This window comes from Megalops cyprinoides, chromosome 21 (genome assembly GCF_013368585.1).
Source record: "Megalops cyprinoides isolate fMegCyp1 chromosome 21, fMegCyp1.pri, whole genome shotgun sequence".
NCBI lineage: Eukaryota > Metazoa > Chordata > Actinopteri > Elopiformes > Megalopidae > Megalops > Megalops cyprinoides.
The window spans coordinates 24,863,583-24,888,578 of NC_050603.1; the positions used below are offsets into that span (position 1 = coordinate 24,863,583).

Genomic DNA, 24,996 nt, shown 5'->3' on the forward strand with positions numbered 1-24,996 from the left:
TTGCTTAGCATGTAGTAGTGTTAATACTCTGTTGTTTTTGTGTCTGTGTTTCTGTTGTGATTATTGTTGCTTCAGTGGCATTGTTTTCTAATTATTTGGGCACATAGTTTCAGTTGCAGTGGTCTTAATTAATCAGCTGATTTGGTAACTGAGTAGAAGAGTGGTGAGGATAATAAAACTCCACAAACAATATGAAAATTAATAAAATGAAGTCTTTTAAGCCTGTTAGAGCCTGGTTAGTCCATACAAAATACAGACAAGACAATAAAGTAATTAAAACAACTTTACTAACAACAACAAAGACAAACATTGACAAAACAAAATGAACTAGAATAACTAAAACAAGCAGACAGTGACAAACATGAAATTAATACAAAAATGATAACCACAGTTTGATCACCGCAAAAAACATTACTTAGATGTGTGTGTATCCATACAAGTTATCTTATTTGAATTAAGCTTTACTGAACTAATTGTCTGTTTAATCAGTGTCATAAAGTAATGGTGATGGAATTTAAAAAAATATCACTATAGAAATAACAGATCTGTCTTGACATAACTTGTACTTTATCATCACCTACTCAAGATGCTGATATTACAAAATAATGTTAAACTTTACATATTCTTCTATGGAGGGTGAGTCCATTAAATCCACAGGGATGGTTTTGGAAGTTGGGCACTGCTGTTGTACCCTTGGGCAAGGTACTTAACCCACAACTGCCTCAGTAAATATCCAGCTGTATAAATGGATAACATTGTAAAGAACTGTAACCTATGTAAGTCGCTTTGGATAAAAGCGTCTGCTAAATGAATAAATGTAAATGTAAATTGCAAATAAGTTTCCATATACCCGACAGCTGCATAGTTAATTGTAATCAGGTGTTGGTAGTGCTATTTAAGGATATTCTCCTTAAGCAGTCCAGCAAGGAAGGACTTATGAACCACCATGTGTCACCTTCCAATTTCTGTTCACATCTCCAGTGGAAAACACACCCACTATCATGGTCCCACTCGATCTTGTACAGCTTCCAACCTCATCTATCCTCCATTGGTAAACACAGAGGCCTGTAGAACTGTCAGTCCACCAAATCCCATATCTCCCTCCAGCCCCTGGCCCTCACCGAAATCGGGATCATCCCTAACAACACAGCAACCCCAGTAGCCGTCTCCACTTCTGACTCCTTTTCCCACACACTCTGCCCATCTGACCACACTCGGGATCTCTGGCATAGCTTTTAAATGGATTAAGTCCTACATCTCTTGATGGTCTTTTAAAGTTTCCTAGGTTGGCAGCTTGTCTCATGAACATAGCCTTCTTACAGGTGTCCCTCAAGGCTTCATACTTGGTCCCCTCCTTGCACGAGCCTGGCATCTCTTACCATGGATTGTCATACCAATTCTATGCAGATGATACTCAGCTTTTCCTCTCTTCTCCTCACAGCAGTGCATGAAATAGCTCCACTGTACCTCCAATCCATCTTCAAACCATACACCCTGACCAGATCTCTCTGTTCTGCAACCTCAAAGCAACTGATGCCCCCTCCCTGTGTGGTTGTGCCTCTCAGTCAAGATGCCTCTCTGTACTGGTCCCCCAGTGGTGGAGTGATCCTCCCACTGTGATCATTCCTACAGCATTGTGCATGTGGGCAAAAGTGACTCAAGTCACATGAGACTGTTAGCCTGAGACAAGCAGTCAGTCTTGCAGTTTCACAATTCTTGTTCAAGGTAAACTCTCTTCTTTCAACATAAAGGTGTTGAAGGAAGAAGAGTAACAATAGACAAAGGGACAAAAGGCAGTACGCCTGTAATTCGAGACCATGCCACCTAATATAAATGGAATTCAAGGGACAGTATAAATGTAGCTGTGCACAAGTAGAACACTCTGCGTTTGACCACAATCTCAAGAAGGACACAGAAAATATCTATGCCAAACTTCTGCTCTTTTGATTCTTGCCTGCTTGAGAGTTGGTGAGTTTCTTGGAGTAAAGTCATAAGATGGAGATCAGAGACAGGAGTAGCTCGCACAGGGAGGCCTGGAAAAGCATATGTTGATGCATATGTTGATTTAGAAGGACTAATACAGGCATCTGTCCTAGCCATAAACAAAAGCCTACTTTGAGCTGTTTACTTGCTTGCGCTTAATATGCTGAGTAGTAATTGAGTGGAGAAGTCATCTGATGGAAACCCTGTGAACGTGAGGTACATTACAAATATCCCAAGGTGCAGTAGAGCTGCTTGTTTGTAATTGGGAAGTTGTTGTACTCATTTGTTGAATAAAAATTCCATGTTTTTTGTGTTTCTCACAAATTAGTTTTCAACCAGTCTCATTTGGAAAAAAAATTGGAACAAAACATAAATTCAAATTTAAAATTAACAGAATTCATTTAATTTCATCAACTGTTTCTCTTCCTCTTTAGACCACCAAAACACTGTTTCACACATCAGGTAATACTGATATTTTCTGACATTGAATTGTATTATTTCTTAATGTGTATGCAGCTGCACAAATGTACGTCTAATGCTCTAATCTTTGTGAAATATGTATATAGTGACACTGAGGTAGCATTTCTTTTTGGTTTGAGAGATATAGCTTAATTCTGCCAAACATGTTTGTTAATATACTGTAAAACCACCATCTAGGAATTGCATAGAATTGCTTGGAGTTTGTCTAAACAGTCAATCAAATTTTATTAAATTGAATTTTTATATTAGTTAGTTTATTTGTTTATTTCAGTTGTAAGGCAACTGATAAATTCCTGCCCTAGAAGGGTAGATATCCTCAAGAAAAACCACAGAGCTCACACAAAGTGAATGATCTCACAGAAGAGATCTATTACATGGCAACAGAGGCGGTGATGTTTATAATAGCAGTTCACTAGCATGTGGCTGCTTTTAACCCTAGCCAAAAATTGCCCTGTGGTATAGGCATATAATACCACTTTTCCACTGATGGAACCATACCAAGCCGTCCTCAGACCAAGCTGGCCATGGTGGACAAAGCCATTACAGAACAAATACTGTAATAGTTTGAACTTAGACACCTTAGATGCAGGTCTGGGTTAAAACATTGTAGTGCTCCTGTGCATCACCGCTCGAATTTTAGTAAGATTGATTTAGTCACATCTTGTAATCTTGCCCCCAATGTACATTGCCTAGTGTTACAGTATGCTGCATTCATTTACCCAACTAGCAATCTGTAACAGACATGCAAATTGCATTAATTTTGAGGACCTGTACAAATAACAGTTAATACCTTACAGCCTGTATAAAACATCTTCATGACTTCTATGAGCAAGCCATAAATTATTGGAGGGGGATTTAATGCTTTCTCAACGTTGGGGGGGGGTGGGGGGGGGGGGGGGGGGGGGGGGGGGGGGGGGGGGGGGGGGTGATCTGTTCCCTCTACTATTGCGTTGTCATTTAAAATAAAAATAAATTTTTTTATCCCAGTTTAAGTGCCCCCCTTAGTGGGTGGTGCCCCTGTGAGCTGTCCTAACTTAGATGGAGAAAATAATGTAAGTTAAAATAATAAATAATGTCAAGTTTACAATCTTTAATTTGACAAAATGACAATGCACAAGCTAACTAACATGAAAAAAATTTCACAACAATAAGCTATTGTTAGCTATACTTTGTATAAACTCATAATGGTAATTTTAAAGTTTATAAAGCTACTAGTGCTTTCTATGATAAACATTGAATTAGCATAGCTATGGAATGGTTATAATAGTAAATGAAAGTAAATATGGCATTTACTGAACCTGCTAGCACACTCAGAAAGAACCAGGGCCAAAGAACAATATATCTGTCCCCCCTCTGTTCGCTGCTGCCCAAGTCTTAACCTCATTCTCTGGAGAATAGAACACCTTATTGAGGTGCAGGTGAAATAGAGAGTTCTACTCCTGTGCAAACACAGATGTCTAAGTCTTCAGCCTCATTTGCTTTTTGGTTCATTCCTCAATGATTTTCCTGTGGTTTCAGTGCCGGGTTTGAGATTTGGTCCAGGCGATGTTACATGTGGTGTAAGGCTTGATTTTCAGTGCAGCTATCCACATTTGTCTTTGATGGAGCTCATCCATGTTTTTCCCCTTTTGCTTTCACATTGCAGAATGCTCTCCATCCTGGGTCTGTGTCTGCTTTGTGGCAGCTCCTGGGCTTTGTGTGAGTAACAAATGCAACATATTGGATTAATTATTTATTCACTGTCATATACACTCATTCCACTGTATAATCATATATACATTTGTTCAGTAAAAGAAATTCAAAGTCTTTGAAATGTACAGTATAATATGGAAATTGAAAAAGAAAATACTGATAGAGATATTGCGAGAGATAGATTTGTTTCTATTTTCTGGTTACACTGAACCAGCATTGTAGCTGGTAACATGCTCCCCAAATGAGACCAGTGACACCCTTGATAGCAGTCTAAAACTGAAATCCTACTTTAATAAACCAGCTATGAGGGACTACTTAATGACTGTTACTCTGTGTTTGTGGTCTCAGATAAGCCACAGTACTACTCCTACTCAGCTGCTGTGGGTGGGGGCAGTGGCACCTCCTACGCCTCTGATGGGGAGGGGCGCATCACTGCAGTCAGAGTGTGGGAGATCAGTGGAAGCTACATCACTGGGTAAACTGCACTTACACTGGAGCACTGCTGAGAGCAGTTCCCCTTTACACAAACACTTAAAAAGGCCATAATTCTCTTTCTTTGCTTTCTGCTTCCATATGCTTTTTTTTCTTTAGCTTCACTACGAACAGTATAGTATGGCTTCCTTAACTGGAACAATCTAAATGCCATGTGATCAAAGTGTTTCTTTTTTTAAAGTTTATTCAGCATTGAATATCACAAGTTAGTTTTTTCTTTTTTCAGATTTCAGCTGAGATACGAGTATGCCTGGAGCCCTCGTTATGGCCGTGAGGTTGGCACCCCGCTGGAGATGTCTCTCTTTGAGGGTGAGGCCATTGTCCAGGTCTCGGGAAAATACAACCCCAGCAACTACATCTACCAGCTGGTATTTGTCACCAGCAGAGGGCGCTCCTTCATTGTAGGCCAGCCTGTGGGAACCTCCTTCAACTTCTACCCTGTCCACAGCGAGAGCGAACTGCGCTTCCTCAGCGGGCGTTTCAACGGGAATGGAATCACCTCGATGGGTGCCCACTGGGCAATGGTCGATGACATGCCATCAGGTCCTGCCATGATGGGAAACAATACCATGCCAGCTCTTACATAATCCTCTTTAATGTCTCGCTGCATTTTGCCATTCACAGAAAAAATCTTTTTTTTTATTAATAGTAAAACCTCATTCCTTTTCACAAAAACTGAAGTGATTTTCAATGAGCAGAAAATGTAGCTGTAGCTGCAGACTTCACTTCTTGTTCTACTGTGCAAACCAATTCAATAAACCAATGATTCAGTCAAAAACATGATGCTTTGTCATTGATTTGTTATTTGAAGTCAAGCAATTATTCATACATTTATATGTTTCACCCATTTTATAAAGACCACAAAATTCAAGTCCACAACATAAGAATTTCACCAATCAAAATAACTCTCTGTGACAGCATGCCAAATCCAATGACGAGTAAGGGGCAAAAGTCAACACAATCTTTCAACCCAGATGGCAGTTAACAATCCAAAGCAAACAGTAGAACTTTGCATGCAGTTTACAAGACTGAGACTGTTTCTGCCACTTATTATTTACAGAACAGAGCAGTGGCAGTGTAGCTGTACATATTTTTTCAGAAAATGTCCTTTCACAGCATTCTTTGGATCTTTCTGAAATAATTCTTTCTGAAATAATGTCCTTTACTGGTAAACAATGTCTGACTGAGAAAGATTTGGTGATGCCAAGGTGTAAGAAGAGATGCTTCTGGCAGGTGTGTACTTGGTTTAAATTTAAAAAAAAAAAAAGAAGAAGAAAAATCAAGCAATGTTTAAATGCCATGTCTGGCAGAAAATATGGAAAATATGGAATTAAGACACTTTTGTCTTTAACTTTCCAAACTATTTAATTATGGAAACAGATTAACAATTTATGTCAAATTCTTATTTTAAATTATGTATTTACTCTTGAAATAGAGATTTCTTTTTTCATATTTAGAAAGTTTTTTCTTTAATATTTGAAATTTCAATCTATAGAGTACAAAAAGGTGTGTGAATTGTTTCTTAAATTTATACAACTGAAATAAATTTAAATCTGAGAACAACTGTGATTAAAAGAAATGAACAAGTTGATGTTGGTGCATTATGTTCTCCTGCATTTTCTGTTTTTGTTGTTGAGCGTAGCAGTCTTATTACTTCTCTAAAATGTATAGAGGGTAAAAGACAGGTATGACATGAAGGTCTGATGAGACAAATATGCAATGGTGGAGATATTCTCACTTCTCCTGCTGCTGAACTTCATTTTGACCTTCTTTTCCTGTTTGTCCAGGTCATTTGTAAAAATAAAAATCAAAATAAAATAACTTGTTTATTCAACTCTTTTGATATTGATGTTGATGAAATAATCATCTGACATGAATTCTGCTAAAATAATACTGTACATTGTATAACCAAAATACTTCCCAGATACAACAATGCTCTATGCTTCCTTATGAGAAGCGTATCCACATATCTACTGTTTTGGCAGTAGTCCAAAAGGATGCACCATTCAAAAAAAAAATGTGGAGAACACCTGTCTGTGGTGCAGTTTACCAACAAACTGTTTTGAATGGTCAGCATACCAGAACCATGCAAATCAACCATCTCTTCCTGTATAAATAACTACTCACAAAGGAGCAAAGAAATCACCATTCTCCACTCACCTCCTCTTAGATGTACAGGAACACTGCTTTCAACTGGTGAGTTAGGTCAATATAGTGTAATTTAATATAGATGGCAAATGCTTGCATCTGGCAACTACTGGAAATAAGAAATTGCAGGTTATACTCTTTAAATTGTTGTCTATTATATGAGGATTGGTTTGTATTCTTGTAAATGTGAAACCTGATGTAACTAGTAGGAATTGAGAGCAGGTATATAAGGTGTGCAAGATTTTTACAAAGTTCTGACAAAGTAATATGAACCTAAGGCACAAAATTGGCACCATTTTGACACTAAAATTGAACATTTTAGTGTCAAAATGGTGAATCGTGCTACAGGTTTGTGGTTGAACACTATGCAATACAGTGTAAGTACTCCCTAGGTGAATAGTTGGCAGGAGCCATTTACTGAAATTGTCAGGCTGCACTAGAAATCAGTGACTGCTGTAGACCAAGAAAGACTGCTATGGACTCCTCATTTACTGCAGTTGTCAGCCGTAGTGTCTCAAAATACAAGCAATGCCATGTCTGTCACTGAACATACTGTATGAAACATATAATAATATTTTCAGCTTGATGTAGACTTAGTTGACACTACAGAAATCATGGTTGCATCACTGTATTGTACGACCTGATTAAATGCAGAATTAAAATGATCATTTCACTAAGTCACTCAGAGCCTAGACATTGTGTGCCGTTTTATTTAGTGGTATTTTACATGTTACAGTATCTTGCTGGCAGTGTTGATTTTATGGGCAGTGCTGATGTCTGAAATTTGTGCAATATTTCTCAAATGTCAAATAAAATTGTTATTCCTAGGGTTACCACCCGTACATGCATAGTTTCCATGATTTTTGTATTCACAGCTTTAAATATTGATGATCTGATATCCTATATGAAACTTAATATCACAGCAAATACGAATACATCAATACATCAATAATCAACATCAATAATCAGAAAGAGAATATTCCATATTATTTTTTAATCGAACAAAATCCTGTCTTGCATAAAAATGCACAGTTATATATCTCTCACATTTATAGACAGAAATGTATGAATTAATTTGACATTTGAGTATACCAAAGACCAATTTTATCATTAAGTGAATAATAATCCTGCTTACTAACACGATCATTTGCATTTCAAACGACACATGAATCTGTGTTAAATTGTTATAATTGCTGTCATGATTATAATTGCTGCCTGATTCTTTGAACATTCCTCTGGATGCATTCATCAGAAATATTTATATATATTTAATCAAAGTGTCTCTGGAGAATTATGAAGTGATCATCTTCAGTCAATCACAAACTTTTCTTTCCAGTCTCAAGCGCCATGCTCTCCATCCTGGTTTTGTGCCTCTGTCTCCTGGTTTCCGTACGGGCTAGCTGTAAGTATACTCCTCGTTTAGCATGTTCTTTTATTTTATTTCACTATTTTTAAATTGTACTTTCAATATGTGTGTATGAACAGAACTCAGTCTTTCAGCTTTGTGGGTTTGGTTATCAGTTTGAATAATGAATCTGTGGATATGTGGGAAAAAGTGACATTTTTCATTCCATATATGACATGCTTCGTTTATTTCAGCTTTCAATAATAAAAGTGGTATACCTCAATAAAATAGGTAACAGTTCAATAAAGGACGTCTAAAAATTAATGCTTTGTTTCCTCAGGTAAATGGTAGTTAAAATGAACATTCTAATTAATAAATAAATGTACCAAATATACACAGATTTATGAGGTGGATTTATAAATGGTTTATGACCTCCAACTCTGCACTGAAACACTGTAGGTCAATTCAATACATTACATTACGTCATTTTGCAGGTGCTCTTGCCACAGCTACTTCCAAATAAGTGCATCACTATGCCAAGAGTAGTTATCGAGAAGTATTACAAGAGGTCAGTAAGATGTTAAGTACTAAACTAGTGTACAGTGCTTTTTATAGAAAATAGCGATAGATAGGATAGATAGATGTAGATATAGAGGAAAGTATACTAGAGATACAGTTTGAAAAGATGAGTTTTCAGCTTTCTCTTGAAACCACCCAGGGAGTGTGTTGTATGAATCTCACCAGGAAGCTCATTCCACCAATGTGGAGCCAGTACTGAGAAAAGGCAGGTCCGAGAGATCCGTTTCCCCTCCAGGATTAATAAAATTTATTGAATTGAGCTGAACTGAATGATGACATAATACAACTAGCCTGGTTGCATAAATCTTGTTGTACTTCATAACAAGAAAAGGTTTAAAATATAAACATTTTAAAATGTAAAATGGAAAACAAGTCTGCCAAATCTGGCAGTGTAGTTTTCTCAGGATATTAGACTGTCCCATATTTGATAGCTTGTTAATGGCATGGTCTTAAACCAGAGTGTTATGTCAATTCAATTGCAAATTGCTACTTTCAGCAGTCCCATGGCTATTAAAAGATCAATAATAAAGAAAGGCATTTCAATACTACTCTGCTTATATGTGTGTAACTATTTGCATAAATGCAAAATAAAGCTGGTAAAAACAGCAGCTTGACTCCACAGATGCAGTCAGGGAAGAGGATATGTTGGCAGTAGAGAGCAATTGATCACAGTGGGACATGACTGAGTGGTGGAATGAGAAAACAAAGGGGAAAATATCTTCAGTGGACCAAAAATAATGTCTCTGACCTAGCATTATGTTTATATCAAGTTAAAATATGATATCAGTGATTAGATATAGAGCAAAATGTACAAATTTTAAATTCTAAGCCACTGTATTTGAACCACTTATATCCAGGGTGCTACTGTGGTTATAGTTCAGAATGCATCCTTGAATGTATTATGCTTGAAAACTCAATACAATGATGCAAGTTTAACAAAATAACAAAGAAAAATAAAACAAGATACAACACAAATATAAGGCTCACTCAAAGTATCAGTTTGGGAGTTGTGTATTATTTGTTCTTTACCTTGCCACATAATACAAAATTAGAAAGTTAACATTATGACAGTGATACTGCTAAATCTGACATTGCTGTTTGTTCACTGTTTGTATAACTTACAGTAAGTATATTGTGTCATTACTGTCCATACATCAAGACTCCATACTGTCAGAAAGTATCACAGTCACTCTGCTCAGAAATCCATCTTCATTACAAATGAACACATTACAGATATATTTCACTTCACATTTCACTTCCAAATTTGTCCAATTTGCTGGATTTTGCATTACAATATTCAGAAAACAAATACATCTTAGAGCAAATACTGAAAACAATCCATGTTCCTGGTATAAAATGAATCGTCTGACGTCAAACTACATCTGCTGGGTTCTTTAAAACAGTTCTTTTTAAAGACAACAACAGCACATTTTCTGTTTGAGGTCTTTAAAATGGGACATCTTGCTCCACTGAATTTGTGAGCAGTTGGAGAGTGCAAAGCCAGGAGTCAGAATCCTGTCTACTAAGTGTGGGACACATGCTCATGGTAGTGGCCGCTCCAGTGTAGTCACCCTGTTTGGGCTTCTTCCCCAGCACTGCCACAGTACTACTCCTACTCCTCGTCGGTGGGCTCTGGCAGTGGGAGCCCCTACGCAACCACTGGGGAGGGACGCATCACCGCAGTGAGGGTGTGGGACAGCTCCTACATCCGGGGGTAACTATCATTACATACTACAACTGCAGTTACTCGGCAGACACTCTTATACAGAACAACTTACATAGCTTAACAGTTTTTATATGTTATCTACTTACAGAGCTAGGTTGTTACTAAGGCAGTTCTAAGTTACTAAGGCTCATTAACAGTATTCCACACTGAAGAGTGTTAAATAGAAGTGGCTTAGTCAGTAAAGGCATTCACTACTAGTGCTCACTGAGCCTGACTGCGTAACACACCACAGGTCAGAGCCTGGACTTTGTCACTAGACAACAGTGGCTGGCAGTCGACGGTGGCAGAGCGCCTTTGGCTCCACTCTTCCAGGGTAGGGTGGGTTTGCACTTACCAGGGCTCCTCGTCACAGTGCTCATAAGCTTCTGTGAGTCGCTGAGGTGAAAAAGATAACCGATTCCTGTGGGCAAGTGCATTAAACTGGCCTCACTTCAGTACTCCAGCACAGTATAGTGGGGAGGTGAGCTTAAGACAAATTTATTTCAAAGTTAGTGTGAAAAGGGGGAAAAATAATATCTATACATAAGTTTTTGTATAAATATACTCATATAATTTGAAAGTTTATCAAGCAGTGTCAGGTAGACAGAACACTGGACACAGCATGCAAAATCACCACCATTTCTAACATGTTTCAGGTTCCAGTTCAGGTATGACTATGCCTGGACCCCTGTGATTGGTAACACATACGGCACAGAGCTGGAAATGATGCTGTTTGAGGGTGAGGCCATCATCCAGGTTTCAGGGAAATACCAACACTACATCGAGTCGTTGATGTTCGTCACCAACAGAGGGCGATCTCTCATTGCTGGAGCGCCGTCTGGGTGGTCCTTCAACTTCTACCCCACCCACAGTGGGAGTGAGCTCCGCCTCCTCAGTGGCCGTGTCCATGGGGGCATCACCTCCATTGGTGCGCACTGGGGGATGGTCTACAGCATGGAAAACGCCACTATGCACACATGAAAGGAAACCTTCTCCAGCACTTCATGCTTTGCTTTAAAATGCACTTTCTTCTAAAAAGTAATATTTCCCATTTCTGATATTTTCTTTCAAATAGAATCCCCAATTATGCATTTAGTGTAATTGCTTCTGCCCTCTAAATACAAATTACTCATTTGCTGTTTTTTTTTTTTGTTGAAAAAATAAAACTCTTGTCAAACTGTACAATTAGCGCAGAATGTCACTTTCTTAATTAATTAACTGATTACATGCAAAATCATGAATATGTGTTTCCAGGAAAATAACTTGTGATATTACAAATAGTAACTGTATGTTCATAATTTTAACATGGTATCTGAGAAGTGAAAGTGAGACATAGCTAAACATTGGTAGCAAGGTGAAGACTTCTTGTTTAAAAATAAATATAAAATACATATATGAAATATATAAACACACACACAAGGTATGTACAAACTGCCAAAGACACTGAGACAGAAAAATACTGGACCTAATGATACATAAAGGGTAGGTACAAACTGAAACTGAAGAACGAGCTGAAGAACGAGCATTTCGGGTCAAACAGCCATAGACCCACTTTCAGTACTTAAGATAAAAACACAGAGCAGCCACCTTCACATAAGTAACTGATATGCAAAACAAAGTAACAAGATACTTTTGTTTGTTCACTAAACCCACTCTGCCTGCCTTTGAAGTTGCATGGAAAAATAACAACTTTGTAGACACACACACACACACACACACATACACAAACATACACTTTATAGCATGATATAGCATAACATTATAAACATGGGCAATCAGTCACTTGTTTTGCTCACATATTAAAAAAAAAAGAAATTATGTCAAATTTTGCTTTTACCACAAATACACAGAGCAACAACACTTTTTGCAAATATTTTTTCCAAAATAAAACGATTACATCTATTCACACAGTGACTGTTTTTGGCATCCTCCTCTGACACTGAAAAGGTGCCTCCTGTATTTATGAGACTCTGGCACATCCCAGGCACATTTCCACTGCTAGAAGAATTTGTCCAGCTCCTTTAGATTGTTTTGGTGGCACTGTGCTTTGTAAAATGCTTTTTGAACAGCGGATTTCAAACCACAGGTGTTCTACAGTGTATGAATTAGGTCTAGAGATTGCCATGGTCCATCCAAAAGGCTGATTTTTGCCATCTCTGAATGATTTCATTGCATCATTATCATGCTGTGTGATTTTTCAACCAAGCCTCACATTTTTAACCAAAATATCACAGTATACATCTGAACCCATGTTCCCCCTGGTGTTTAAAAAGGCACTGGGATGGGATCCGATGATGTAATTCCACCTAAAGTAAAACAGCCATATTTTACTTTAGGTGGAATTACATTTATTCTTCTCAACATGAACTTCATCTTTTCAGAACCAACAAGACTAATTATGAGCATGCCAGCAAAGCTCGATTTTTGGTGTCATCTAACTACAAAGCATAGTCTCATTAATGATTTCTAAATAGGCATCGTACTTGCAGATGATGCATCAGATTCATGCAGGCAGTGTGGAATGGCAGTCATATGTATAATAATCCTCCATTTCTCACACTTTCTTTGAGGTCATTACTTTTCATTTTGAATTTGTCTCCAAAGTATTTTTCTAACTGGTTTATTGCATACTCTTCTTGGCAATTGAGTACATGTCAATAATGGATGTGTAATATGATTTGTAGAAGCTCAAGATTGTGATGAAGGGTCATTCCATATCAAATCACCCAGAGGTTCCCAGGTCACCCTCTCAGAATCCCCTGAAAAAATTGACAGGTGCTCCTATACCAAACTTATGGAGAAATCCCAAATATTAGGTCTGTATCTCTGCATCTCTGATTACATTTTTAATTCTACAGAAAAAGTTAGCCCTAGTCACAAAGTTTCAAAGATGTACATGCCATAGGAGCTATGAATGTCAGAAGTTGGACCGAAAGGCTCGTTCGGAAAAAATGCATAAAATTAATTAAAGTTTCAAAGGTCTGTAGTTTCAAAACTATGAGAGATACAGACCTAATATTTGGGATTTCTCCACAGGTTTGGTATAGGAGCACCCGTGATTTTTTTCAGGGGAATATGAGAGGGTGACCAGGGGATTTTTTCTCAAACTGGGTGATTTGATATGGAATGACTCTGAATGAAATTTTGCACGACTGATATGTGCGCGCCCGCGAGGGCGTGTGTGTATTAGTACGAGAGAAGTATACAGAAGAACAGAGGATTTCAGACTAAACCAAACGTGGCTACAGACGGAAGTCACCGATATACAGTACGTTTAACTGAGCATAGATTTCTACATCACGTGAGCTGCGCAGAAAAATTTGACGGCTGGGGAAATCAAATCAAAAGGGTGGAGCGCTTTAACGCCTGAACAATAGACTTCCTGAAAACCAGACTTCGCTCCAACACAAGAGTTATTACGCATTCTGACGTCTTACGATTTGATTTATCGTCAGACAAAAAGACTGAGAGACAGGTCTGAAAAGGACTGGCACGCGACTTGAATGCTGGCAGCGTCGCACCTCCTACACTGTCTTTTTATATTTCCTCATTCCTGCTCACGTCATAATATGCATGCCATTCTTGAGGAAGAAAGTTATGAAACATTTATGGTAAACTCTACTTTCAATGCATTGTTTCTTTCTTCCTTGTGCTCAACGTCACAGCCAGACATGCAGGCAGTGACACCTGTTCACTTGAAGAAAGCATGCAAGCGAGCAAGCAAGCTAAAAACATGAAGAAAATTTTCATTAACAAAAGTGAAGTGAAATGTATGGCGAGATCTATAATATATATCCTGTCATTCAACAGATTAGGATTAAAAGATTAAATCTTTAAAAAAAATAAAAATTTAAATCTTAAAAAAAAGTTAGTGACCACAAATTCAGGTCATGTGATATAGATTTCTGTTTACTGTCGTACTTAGATTATACATATTCTACAGCATTCATTATATCTCATAGCCACTAATTATATTGTCGCACAGATATGGAAGAGGGAAAAAAAAGAAAAGGAAACAGACCCTCCCGTCCCACATACTAGTCTTCCATAACCCGTCCAGCTAACTACAGTCCCCACAATTCTTAGTGTAAAAAACAACTCTCCTTTTTGCGGTTGCTGTTCATTTGTCGGTAGCTGTCTGCAGCAATTGCTGGAAGGCGAAAATATGTAGCGCATTCAATAATAATGCATTCAGTTTAGCATTATTTTAGCCGCTGCGTTAATAATGAACGAATTAAAGGACCAGTAAAAGAATGGCTGTTGAAGGTAAGCCACTCTTTTACTCTTTGAAAAACGGAAAAATAGGAGTTGTTCTCCTCAGTGCTGATGCTAAAACTGCAACCATCATAAAAACAGTGCACATTTTCGTGACTGTGATTGGCTGTCGTTGCAGTCGCTGCATATCATATACAATCAGAGGGACGTGTGAAACTGCAGTTTCATTCAAAAAGCAATGCTGTCATATGGGGAAAATAAGGGTTTTACACAAAACGCTTATTGAGAATGTCGTTAGATCGAGATATTTGGTGTGCAGAGCAGCAAGTAATTGACACACTAGCGAACGATTACGAACGAGCGATATTAACCCGTGCACCTGTAAAAACAGCCTTTGCGTTGGAGAGGTCCGCACCGATTCCTTCTCTCCTCGTATTGGGGATCTGTGATTGTTTGTGACAGAGGTGGTCAGTCATAATAATCCTCTCGGCCGCAATAAACTCATAAGAGTTTTGAAGCAAGTTTATGGTATCAGTTGTGTTTCTGACCGCTAGAGTCTTCAGGCCCTTATTTGTGTGTGTTGGTCTTTCCCCTAAATGCATTCCGTTTTATCTCTCTGGTTTATTATTCTGGAATGATGATCCCGTCTTAACTGGCGAGGACCGGTCACGGGACTACAAAAAGGAAATGAGAACGTTTCTCAGATCTTAGGCAAATCTTTGCTGTTGTTGGAGGCTAAGGGAAGTCTCTTCAATCTGTTGAGTGACCGTGTGCATTTATTGGGGGGATGGTGTGGACCTGCCCGATGACAGGTAGGTTCAGCGAGTGGTGGAAGATTTGTTGTACACCCTTAATAGTTTCGCTCTTGCAGTCAGTCACGTCCAGTACGTATGCACTGTAAGGTTACTGCATCAATAGTTAAAGGGCGAGCGGGAGTATGACCAGTATATTGCTATCGTGATCATAACAACAACAGGTCACTGGGGCAGTTAGGGTATGACATGCGAGGGAAATAACCAGTTTCTCTCTATCCTAACGGACAGCGCGAGTCGTACTGGAATACCACTGTTGGGTTTTCATCAACGCACTTTTTTTTTCAAAAATTAACGACACAAACTAAAGAGTTATTGGGTAGTATCAGCACACAGTTTATTTCCAAACAGCAGTTGCAGAGCACTCTTTCACGATCGGGTTAATCACACAATAAAACGGCTAGTTTTGTAATAATGTTTTAGATGTTCCTCAGATATATTGCACAGGGTTGCTGTTATCTGATATCTACGCTGCAGAATGTGTAATTGAATATAAAGAATTACACTTAGTTCTAAGTACATGTACACCGCATGTGAAAAAGGAGAGGGCGCGATTATTATTCATAACCAGTGGCAACAATCAGTGAAGACACCTTTGTTTCTACGTTTTTAAGTAAAGGTGGCCAGGGCACTCGAAAATAAATTCTTATGGAGCCAAAAGTTATTATTATTATTATTATTATTATTATTATTATTGTTATTATTATTATGATACATTTCTGCCAACAAATCAATAATGAACTTTGAACTAGACAGTATGTTCTTACAAGATTTTTTACCCTAACAACTGTTAGGTTTGTAAACAGCAATTATGTCTTGAAGAATGGATCTTGGGTTATGCTTTTTATGGAAACATGGTTTTGAGCAGGACAGAAATGGGGAGCTATTCCAAAGGTACTGATTCAATATTGCATGTATCCTTAATTACACATTTTGATACGGGCAGTATAGCATAGCTTCTTATGCTCCTAGTCAGTGTGCTGACTGATGGGGAAGGTATTGCCAAATGTACAGTTGGTGTTTTTATTATGTTTTACACCTGGCCTGGAGTTCTTTATGTTTTCTTCTCCTGCACACTGTAGACAGGAGCTACATTGTACCAGCAAGAAGGAAGACAAAATACATAAGATGTTGGTCATTCTGACTTGAATGTTTAATGATGGTAATCTTGCCTACAACTAAATCCTGATCATTCCCATTAATCACACCTTAGTGTTTGATTGAGGACAGCAGAGTCAATCTCTATACCTATCATCTCCTCACTTCATGCTACTAATAGTACTACCACTACTAGTAATATACACATTAAGTAGCACTGCACAGTAAAGAACTTGACAGTTTCTTCTAAATTCTGCCTTAAAACAATTGCCTGCCCAAATTAGTATTGAGACTATGAGGCCTATATTGTTCAAAATTCTAAATTTAATTTCCCTCACAAACCAAACAGATTATTTTTTCACACCCCTTAGTGTAGATACACCCAAGTAATCTTTCCAACTGGCAAACGAGCAAGACTTACACATTAGTTCAGCTGGCCTGAGGAAAGGTTTGTGTGGGTATGTTAAGTTTTGTATGTTAAGCTTGTAATTCTTTTTGCTTTCCCGTAATGGCTGTGGTAGCTAGGAGGTTAATATTCCCTCTTCCCTGTTTTGCACTCATTTAGATAAACATTTTGATATCATAACATGCGATTTCTCTCCAGGACAGCTACAGTCAGGACCATAATGATTTTAAGTAAATGAAAGAATGGACTCATTCGCCTACCAATGCCATAGCCCCTGCTTGCCCATCAGCTATTTTTCAAAGTATTAATTACAGTGTGACAGTTCACGCCACCCTGAGGGAGTTCATCCCATGTAATTTACCACTTTTTTGTAAGATGTCGCTCTGTCAGTCATTGTTGCTGAATAATGTGTGTCCTTTTCCTGGGAGGTCAGTTGAGTGTTTATGTCCTCTGATGTCTGCCTGTCACACAGCAATGCACATCATTATTGTACTAAAATGTTATGTATCCCTAAGTGGACCAAAGTTTGAGAAGTGCAGATGCATTTTAGTGATGAAGTATAAGATATTAGACTTAATTTTCATTGGGATAGTGCAGCTTGCCTGTCCACAGACAGAGAGGCAACAGGTCAGTTTTTGTTTATGCCAGGGGGATATCTGTGCACATAGCTGAATATTTACTGAGGCAATTGTTAGTTAGGTGCTGTGGCCGAGGGTACCCCCTCTGTGGGGAACTGAACCAGCAACCTTTCGGTTACAAGCCCTGCATCTTCAGTACTACACTACACTGCTGCCCCTACATAATGTCACCTCTCCACTGAGCATGTGGCAGTGGAAACTTTTTCCTGGTGGAAGTGACATTGGTGGCAGGCAGTGACTAATCGGATAGGAGAGGCAGAGGATGTAACTTTATTTGACAGTTATCCTGAACACATATCCACTTAAATTAGAATCAGCCTCTCAGCACTGATGCTGTCTTAGTTCACAGGTCTGCCTTTGTGCAGTTAAAACATGAAAACATTTCAGTTACAAGAGAATTGCTTCCAAAAATTAAAAATGGATAGGTTGTTTCTCACCACATGGTCAGACGAAGTCTGGTTACCCACCTACTTAGTTTTCAGTTTTCAGTTTTCAAATTCCACAGCAGCATTGTTCTTTAAATTTAAGTACAAATATATATATATATATATATATATATATATATATATATATATATATATATATATATTCCATATATGTATATTCCTAATTTTATAAAATATTGTATATAGTAGCAAGGAGTTTTGTAATGTTAATAACTATTGTTTAGCAAAAAAGTAACACAATAGTGTATAATTGTAAGATCTTGCTTTGCCAGTTACTGCCTTACATTTGCTAGGAGGTGCAGAAGTATAGGAAAGTGTGTCATGTTCACATTACATGTCCTTGGCTGTCTATACCAATACAGCCATTCCCTGCTCTTAATTTGGGTCGCAAAATCTCAATCTCTGCTTTGCATACACAGCATTGATTGTGGTTTTCTTCGACTAATGTAGCTGAAGTTAAATCAGCGTGATTGCTGAAGCATAAATCATATTTTTTATGTGACAAACCAAACAAATGGACATAGTCATGGGGCAGTGAACAGGACTGACAGTTAAATGTGTCCAGTAAAGTGTTTCATTATTAGTTCATAATTTTTACTATTTTATTTATTGGTTTATTTTTGTGGCTGCCTTTGCAATTGCCTTAATTCTGCATTGCCTATTCTCCTGCCATGAGTGTTTAAATATTATTTTTTTGCTTCTTCTCCTGTTTATATGCCATAAAACTCAATTTTATATTTATATATACAATATATGAAGCAGTCTCTAGCCAGTCATCACTACATAATATACAAGATAAATGTTAAAGCTGAGGTACTGTAAATCATCACCATGGTGATCTAAACTTTCTTCATTTAAAAATGTTACAGTGGATGAGAAAAAGAATATTCCATTTATAATGGTATTCCATTGTTTTAATGAATTCGTAGTATTTGAATGAATGTGAAAGTTCATAGGCCAACCTGTAATTCAGTCCAATGATTTGATTCATGAATTTTATAATGGAAGTGCCACATTTTGTAGCCATTTATTAATCATTTCATGTAAGTTTTAGGTAGTACTAATAGTTCTCATTTTCTTAGCTAATGAGGCGTAAAGTGATCTGTGATGTTTCAGAAACAGACATGGCGCACTGGTCTCCAGTAGGAGCCTGCTTGAAGTTGATGCATGCTGCATGCTATTTTAGCCTGCAGTTAAAATAAATAATTGCCCGGGCTAGTTGCAATTTTGTGGTAATTATCTTTGAGTTAAGAACCACTCTAAGATACAGTTGTCAATGGTCTGATTTAAATACAGTTTTCTGGAATTCTGAAAGGGAAAGAAGTATGTTTTTTGATGGGTCATGTCCTACCGTGAGCATGGCAGTGAGGTAAATGTATCCTCACAGATCCTGTTTAGCTGACACATAGCATGTAGGGTATTAGTAATGCACTTTTACATGAACAGTATTAGAGCTGAAAGCCATTTAACTCTAAAGCTCCCTACTCTGTATCTGTTTGATGAAGGCGTACATTTATTTTGTACTACATTGTGAAGTGGATCGGTTCCACATAGCATACGTGCAAAGGGTAAGGACTAGGCATCATAGCATTGTAATGGTCACTAGTATGATCCAAGTGGGAGTTCAGCCCATGAGCCAAAAGGCTCTGACGAGGGACAAGATTATCTCCCAGAGGTTCCAGGTTACTGGCACAGAGGATGAGAGAAGCTCATAGCACTGCTCTTGGGAGAGATGTCATTTTTTACAGAGGACTCCTACTCACGCTGAGTTGCCAATGGAGTTAGGGATGAATGCTTCATAACCTTGGTTTTTATCTAAATTCTGACTACTAATTCTATACCCACAATCAATTAGCAGCTGACATGGCCAGTCGGTGAGGTAGCCATGTCTGAAAATACATGTAAATGTCAGGGGAATTTCTACTAGGTAGCATGTCTTTAAGCACAGCAAGCTGGTGTTTTGTCTTTAGGGACACTGTAATGGACTGAATGCTATTCCATTTTTTCATTTTATTGACAATTTCCCATTTTCAGTGCTTCAAATGCATATTAATGCTGAGATGTTGAAGAACCTTACAGAGCTTAGAATATGGATTTATTGATCAATTAAAATGTAGTTTTTCTACACCTGCAAAAAGGCAACCCAAATACACTGACTGCACTGTTTGGGGTCCCTCCGGTGGACAACTGTGTCTGCAATTCAGGTCGAAGCTATTGCCTTCTCTACACTCTTAGCTAGAAGATTGATCCTCCAAAAATGGAAAAAAGCACTGCCCCCAACACATAAGCAGTGGGTGGAGGAGGTGATGACACATCTCAAACTAGAGAAGTTGAAACAGTCAATTCGAGGCTCAACTCAAAAGTTTTTTAAGGTGTGGCGACCCTTCCTACAGTACTTTGAGTATGAGTTTGACTCTAAATCAGTGTTTCTCAATCCTATTCTTGGTGGCCCACTGTCCTGCATATCTTCTGCCTGTCTTTGCTCTACCTACCTGACTGAACTCATCAGTGACACTTTTGATTAGCTGAGCACACCTGATTTAATCAAGCAGCAAGGACAGATAGAAGATGCGCAGGACAGTACACTCCATACACCCCCACCCCCCCCCCCCCCCCCAATTTTTTCTCCTTTTCTTTAAATGTGCACTTAGTGTTTGTGTTGTTTTTGTGTCCATTGTTGTTTCAACCTTTTGAAAATCAATTAAAACAATTCAATAATAAAAGAAAATCTTGTGTACAATGAGAGGGCAAACAGCCACAATGCAGATTATTCACTAAAACGGGGAAAAAAACTATCAGTGACTCAACAGCAATGAAAGTAGTTAACCAGTGGAAACCAGGGAAGAGATGATTAAAGGTTAGTATTGACATTGACAAGGAGGACCATCATTAGGATCCAAACAAATACAGATGTCAGCTAAAAGAAATCTCACCTTACCGTAAATAAAAAATGTGAAATGATTTTTAGATTTCTAATAATAAAATTATATTTTGAGGAAGAATGCCTAGGTGAAGCTATTTGGGGCAGTATGTCGATTTGCAGTTTCTATGTACCAAATATAGGTCTGTGCCCAAAGGGCATTGTTTAAGGCTGCTCTGTAGTGATAGTTGTGTGTCACTTTACAGTGACAATTTGCCTTCAAACACACACACATACACAAGTACGTGCATGCATGTATGCACACACACACACACCTTTGAGTCTGCAATGAAACATTGCATAAAGAATTATATTTTACATCATAAAAAGATGTTTGGACTTTGTTTTTCACGTAGTTGCACATACAGAGGTGTACATACAGTTTGCACTTCCCTGTTTTCACACTCACATATTTCCCACATCAGTAAGCAGTGTGTGTATGATGGAAAAGATCTCAGAGGCCGCAGGTTCTGACATTGGTGACATACTTATGGTTCCATCCATTCATTACTGTCTACTGGACAGAAATGCTATTTATATTGTCTTTCATTGCTTGCTGCTGGAGGTTTTAAAAAATAAAACATTCTGCTGGTTTTCAGGCTTATTGTCATCAGTCAGTCACTGACAGGGCTATTGTTAGTACATTTGTGTGAAGTGGTTTAGTTTATTAGACAGCCTGGGGGACATTTGTGGACTGGCATGACCTGTCTGGAAAGAATGCTTGCATGGGGCCAGCACTAGACAACTGAACTCCCAGGCCTGGCCAGACTAATATGCTGTATTCTTTTAATGATACCATGGCATTTTTAAGTGCTTTTCTTTCTTGCAGCCAGGGTCCGATAAAGGGCAACTCTTCCTATCCACAGTTCCTGGTGTGGTCATATGCATGCCTCTTAATCCCATCCAATCAACATCACCGAAGGCAGCAATTTGCATATGAACGAGGAGTCAGGAGAATGAGTCAGACTGTCTCTCAGGCCACGCCCACGATTGAACAGCTGTGGTGTGTCAAGCAGAGACAGACCAATTAACTGTTTCATTTCCAGGGAGACCAATTAATAGTTTAGCAACCATGCATAAGATGCCCCTGGGCCTTCCCCCTGCTCATAGGATAGCTGTTCTATGAATTTCTTAGGGCAGACAAGCTGTGTTCCCTCTCACCTGCAGCATGGAGGAGCAGAGACTGTGTGGTCTATACATAAGTGCAGCTTCAACATTCATAGTTATATGCAAATGTTCAACTATTCAGTAACAAACAAACATAGTTGTCACCAGTCATTGTGATTACATTATTGTTCTAAACTGCATACAGTACCTTAGTCGTTGCAATGAATTTGACTCATTACATTTATTATATCAGTATATGAAGCTGTGTTCCCTGCTGGTAATACGAATAGAGACATGAATCAAGAAACTTAATTGAATAGATGTACTCTTCCCTAAATTAAATTCATATTGGTTTGGTTTAGATTTGTTCTCATTGACGAAAAAAAATTATTTTGCTGAAAAGCACATCTTTTGAATAGAAAGCTGCAAAATGGAATATTTCCGATGGGGATGTTCTGTTGATTAGGCTAGCTATGTGGGCTGTAGGCATTGTAGCCACCCTGTATTACTGAAACGGATCCCCATATTGCATTAGGTACTTTCTCTTCAGTAAATGTGCAGTACAAGGGAAGTATCAGCTGAATACTGCTCAGTCATTAAGGGTGTGGAGAGTGTAGGGAGGATCCTTTAATGGCCTGACATACAGGATAGTGGCAGTGACAGTATTGGCTGTGGTGTAAGACAAAACAAAGACCAAATGCAAGGTGTGTGTCACTGTGGCGCAGCAGATTACAAGCCCCGAGCAGTGCATTGTCCATACTATGCCATCCGAGAGACCTCATTTCTGTTTTACATAGAGATGAATAGGATGGCTGACGCTGTAATCGAGGGGAAACTCCTAGTCCTTTGAAGCAAAACCAGACATACATACTGTTATATATGCACACATACACATATATACACAATGGATATAGAAAGTCTACAGACCCTTTAAAAAAAATGATTGTCTTTGGTGTCTTAAAGGCTAATAATAAAGACAAGTTAGATTTTTAGCTTTGGTACGCCTTTGGTATATTTTTAGAAATATATCTGTATCTCCTGATCTGTACTTTTCAAGTTTTCATGTCTGGAGACGTTTTGGTATGCACTCAGTATGCACTAACATTGGTTAGGAACGTACTACCCAACTGTTACTGCAGTACATTCTATGGGTAAGCGAGCAAGTAGTAAGGACACAATTCAGACCTACTCCACCGCCATCTTACCTGTCCTTTGACCCAAATGTTTACATGTTTACATGTTTTAAAAATCAGCCTGCTTTACTTAGCTGACTGTCAGCCTGAGGTAAAATGAAAAGCTAAAGTTACGTAACAAGCCAATTTATTTGTTAGCTTAACCAAGTTGACTACGCCTTCAATGACCTCATAAGCGTTTCGGATATTGATACGCTTCAGATTGCATTCGGATTGTATTCGGATGCAGCCAAGGAAACCCGCTGAGAAAACCTAAAGGAGCAGCTGATTTTATCTTGACCTAATCAGAATCACTTTAATTGGTCACAGGTGACATTAATTAGCATAGGCATGATTTGGAAGGTGAATGGTTAGACCTGAGCACAATTACAACTCCTATTATAAAGGGTGGCTAAACGTACACAACCAAGGTGTTTTAGCTTGTCTGTTTTAAATTAATATTCAGAAATATTGATGCTGTGGGCTATCATGTCTAAATGAAACTAAGAAAAATGTAATGGGTTTTGGCATTAAAAACATGAAATTTTAATAGGCATGAAAACATGACATAATAGAGAAAATATACTTAACTCTTTTTTTCTGATCATGTGCTTTACATGTCATACTGTAGTCTAAATATAATTTCATTCACATTGTCATTTCAAGTCACATTGATCACTTTATCGAAAGAACCAAAATCATTTTTGAAACAAATAAACAGATGTGGAAGGTGGTTTATTTTTGCTGGAAAGGAGTATCCTGAGAATCAGTCCCATCTGTAGTGTTAGGGAAACAGCTGAGTCAGTCTCTCTGAGCATGCATGAATAAACAACGCCTTCTGCTCAGAGACGGCACCTCTGTTCCCAGCTTTATTTCAGGAAATATGGATCACTCATTTGCATCACATGGCTATGAATATGCACAATCGGACTAAAAATACTCTTTGCCGAGAGCAGAGATTGAGGGAATATAGAGGCTGGAGAATAAATGCACCATCATCAGCAGAAACAATCGTCGTTCTTTTGGTTGTTCTGTGGGTGTGGGTGCTCTCCACAGAGACACATGCAGTGATGTTACAGATCTGGAAATCAGTTATAAAACTGAGACAGTAAATCAGTAAAATTCAATCTAGCTTGATACACACTACTATGCTGCTTTTTTTTACAGCCATCTGTCTGGTTTCCCTTGTTATATGATTAGATGCTAAACCTTGCATGGCAAGATGTGTTGACATTAATGAATGAATCATTACATTAGATCAGTACCCTTAGCAACACTATCCACACTATTCTAATGTGTCTTTGGGGCAACATGAGAAGAAGTGACACGGAAATAATACAAATTAAGAACATGACATGGTAGTATCAATACAAATGTAAGTATATTAAAGGTGTTGCAGTGTAGTATAGTGAGCATTGTGCAGGACAGTAGGTTATGGGTTGCAAGTTTGATTCTCATGCGAAGCTCTGTTATTTCACTCTTGGGCAGAGGGAACTGAACTTAAATTGCTTCAGTAATTACCTTACTGTATAAATGAATAATATGTAAAAATAAGAGCTTTAGAAGTTGTACTGTAATTGAATCTGCTAAAAAATTGATGTAATAAAGTAATGCAATTCCAGATATGATATGGATAATGGAATAATTGCAACATGATACAAAGACAGCTGCATGAACAGGAACAGTGCTGTGTCTCTGATTTAAGAGGAACAGTGCTGTGTCTCCTGCTTCAGAGGAAGAATGTAGTGTTTCAGGTTT

At 38.2% G+C, this 24,996-nt stretch overlaps 3 protein-coding genes across 4 annotated transcripts in view; all 3 read left to right on the top strand.

The window, feature by feature from the left end:
* Window positions 1–4,109: 4,109 nt before the first annotated feature.
* Window positions 4,110–5,234, top strand: LOC118796414 (zymogen granule membrane protein 16-like). The gene is made up of 3 exons (XM_036555276.1): window positions 4,110–4,161; window positions 4,504–4,630; window positions 4,874–5,234. The coding sequence occupies exons 1-3, from the start codon at window positions 4,110–4,112 to the stop codon at window positions 5,232–5,234; spliced, it is 540 nt and encodes a 179-aa protein (XP_036411169.1).
* A 2,908-nt stretch (window positions 5,235–8,142) lies between these two features.
* Window positions 8,143–11,405, top strand: LOC118796415 (zymogen granule membrane protein 16-like). Its single transcript, XM_036555277.1, has 3 exons — window positions 8,143–8,197; window positions 10,313–10,433; window positions 11,081–11,405. Exons 1-3 carry the CDS (start codon window positions 8,143–8,145, stop codon window positions 11,403–11,405), a joined length of 501 nt encoding a protein of 166 aa, XP_036411170.1.
* A 3,150-nt stretch (window positions 11,406–14,555) lies between these two features.
* samd12 (sterile alpha motif domain containing 12) overlaps window positions 14,556–24,996 on the top strand; it is an 88,089-nt gene continuing 77,648 nt past the window's right edge. The window contains exon 1 of one of the 2 annotated variants that reach the window (XM_036516267.1): window positions 14,556–14,690. In XM_036516267.1, the coding sequence (XP_036372160.1) occupies window positions 14,678–14,690 (13 nt within the window). In that variant the 5' untranslated portion in view covers window positions 14,556–14,677. Of the gene's footprint in view, window positions 14,691–15,372; window positions 15,452–24,996 lie in introns of those variants that run through there. The other variant, XM_036516266.1, reaches the window with a different exon arrangement.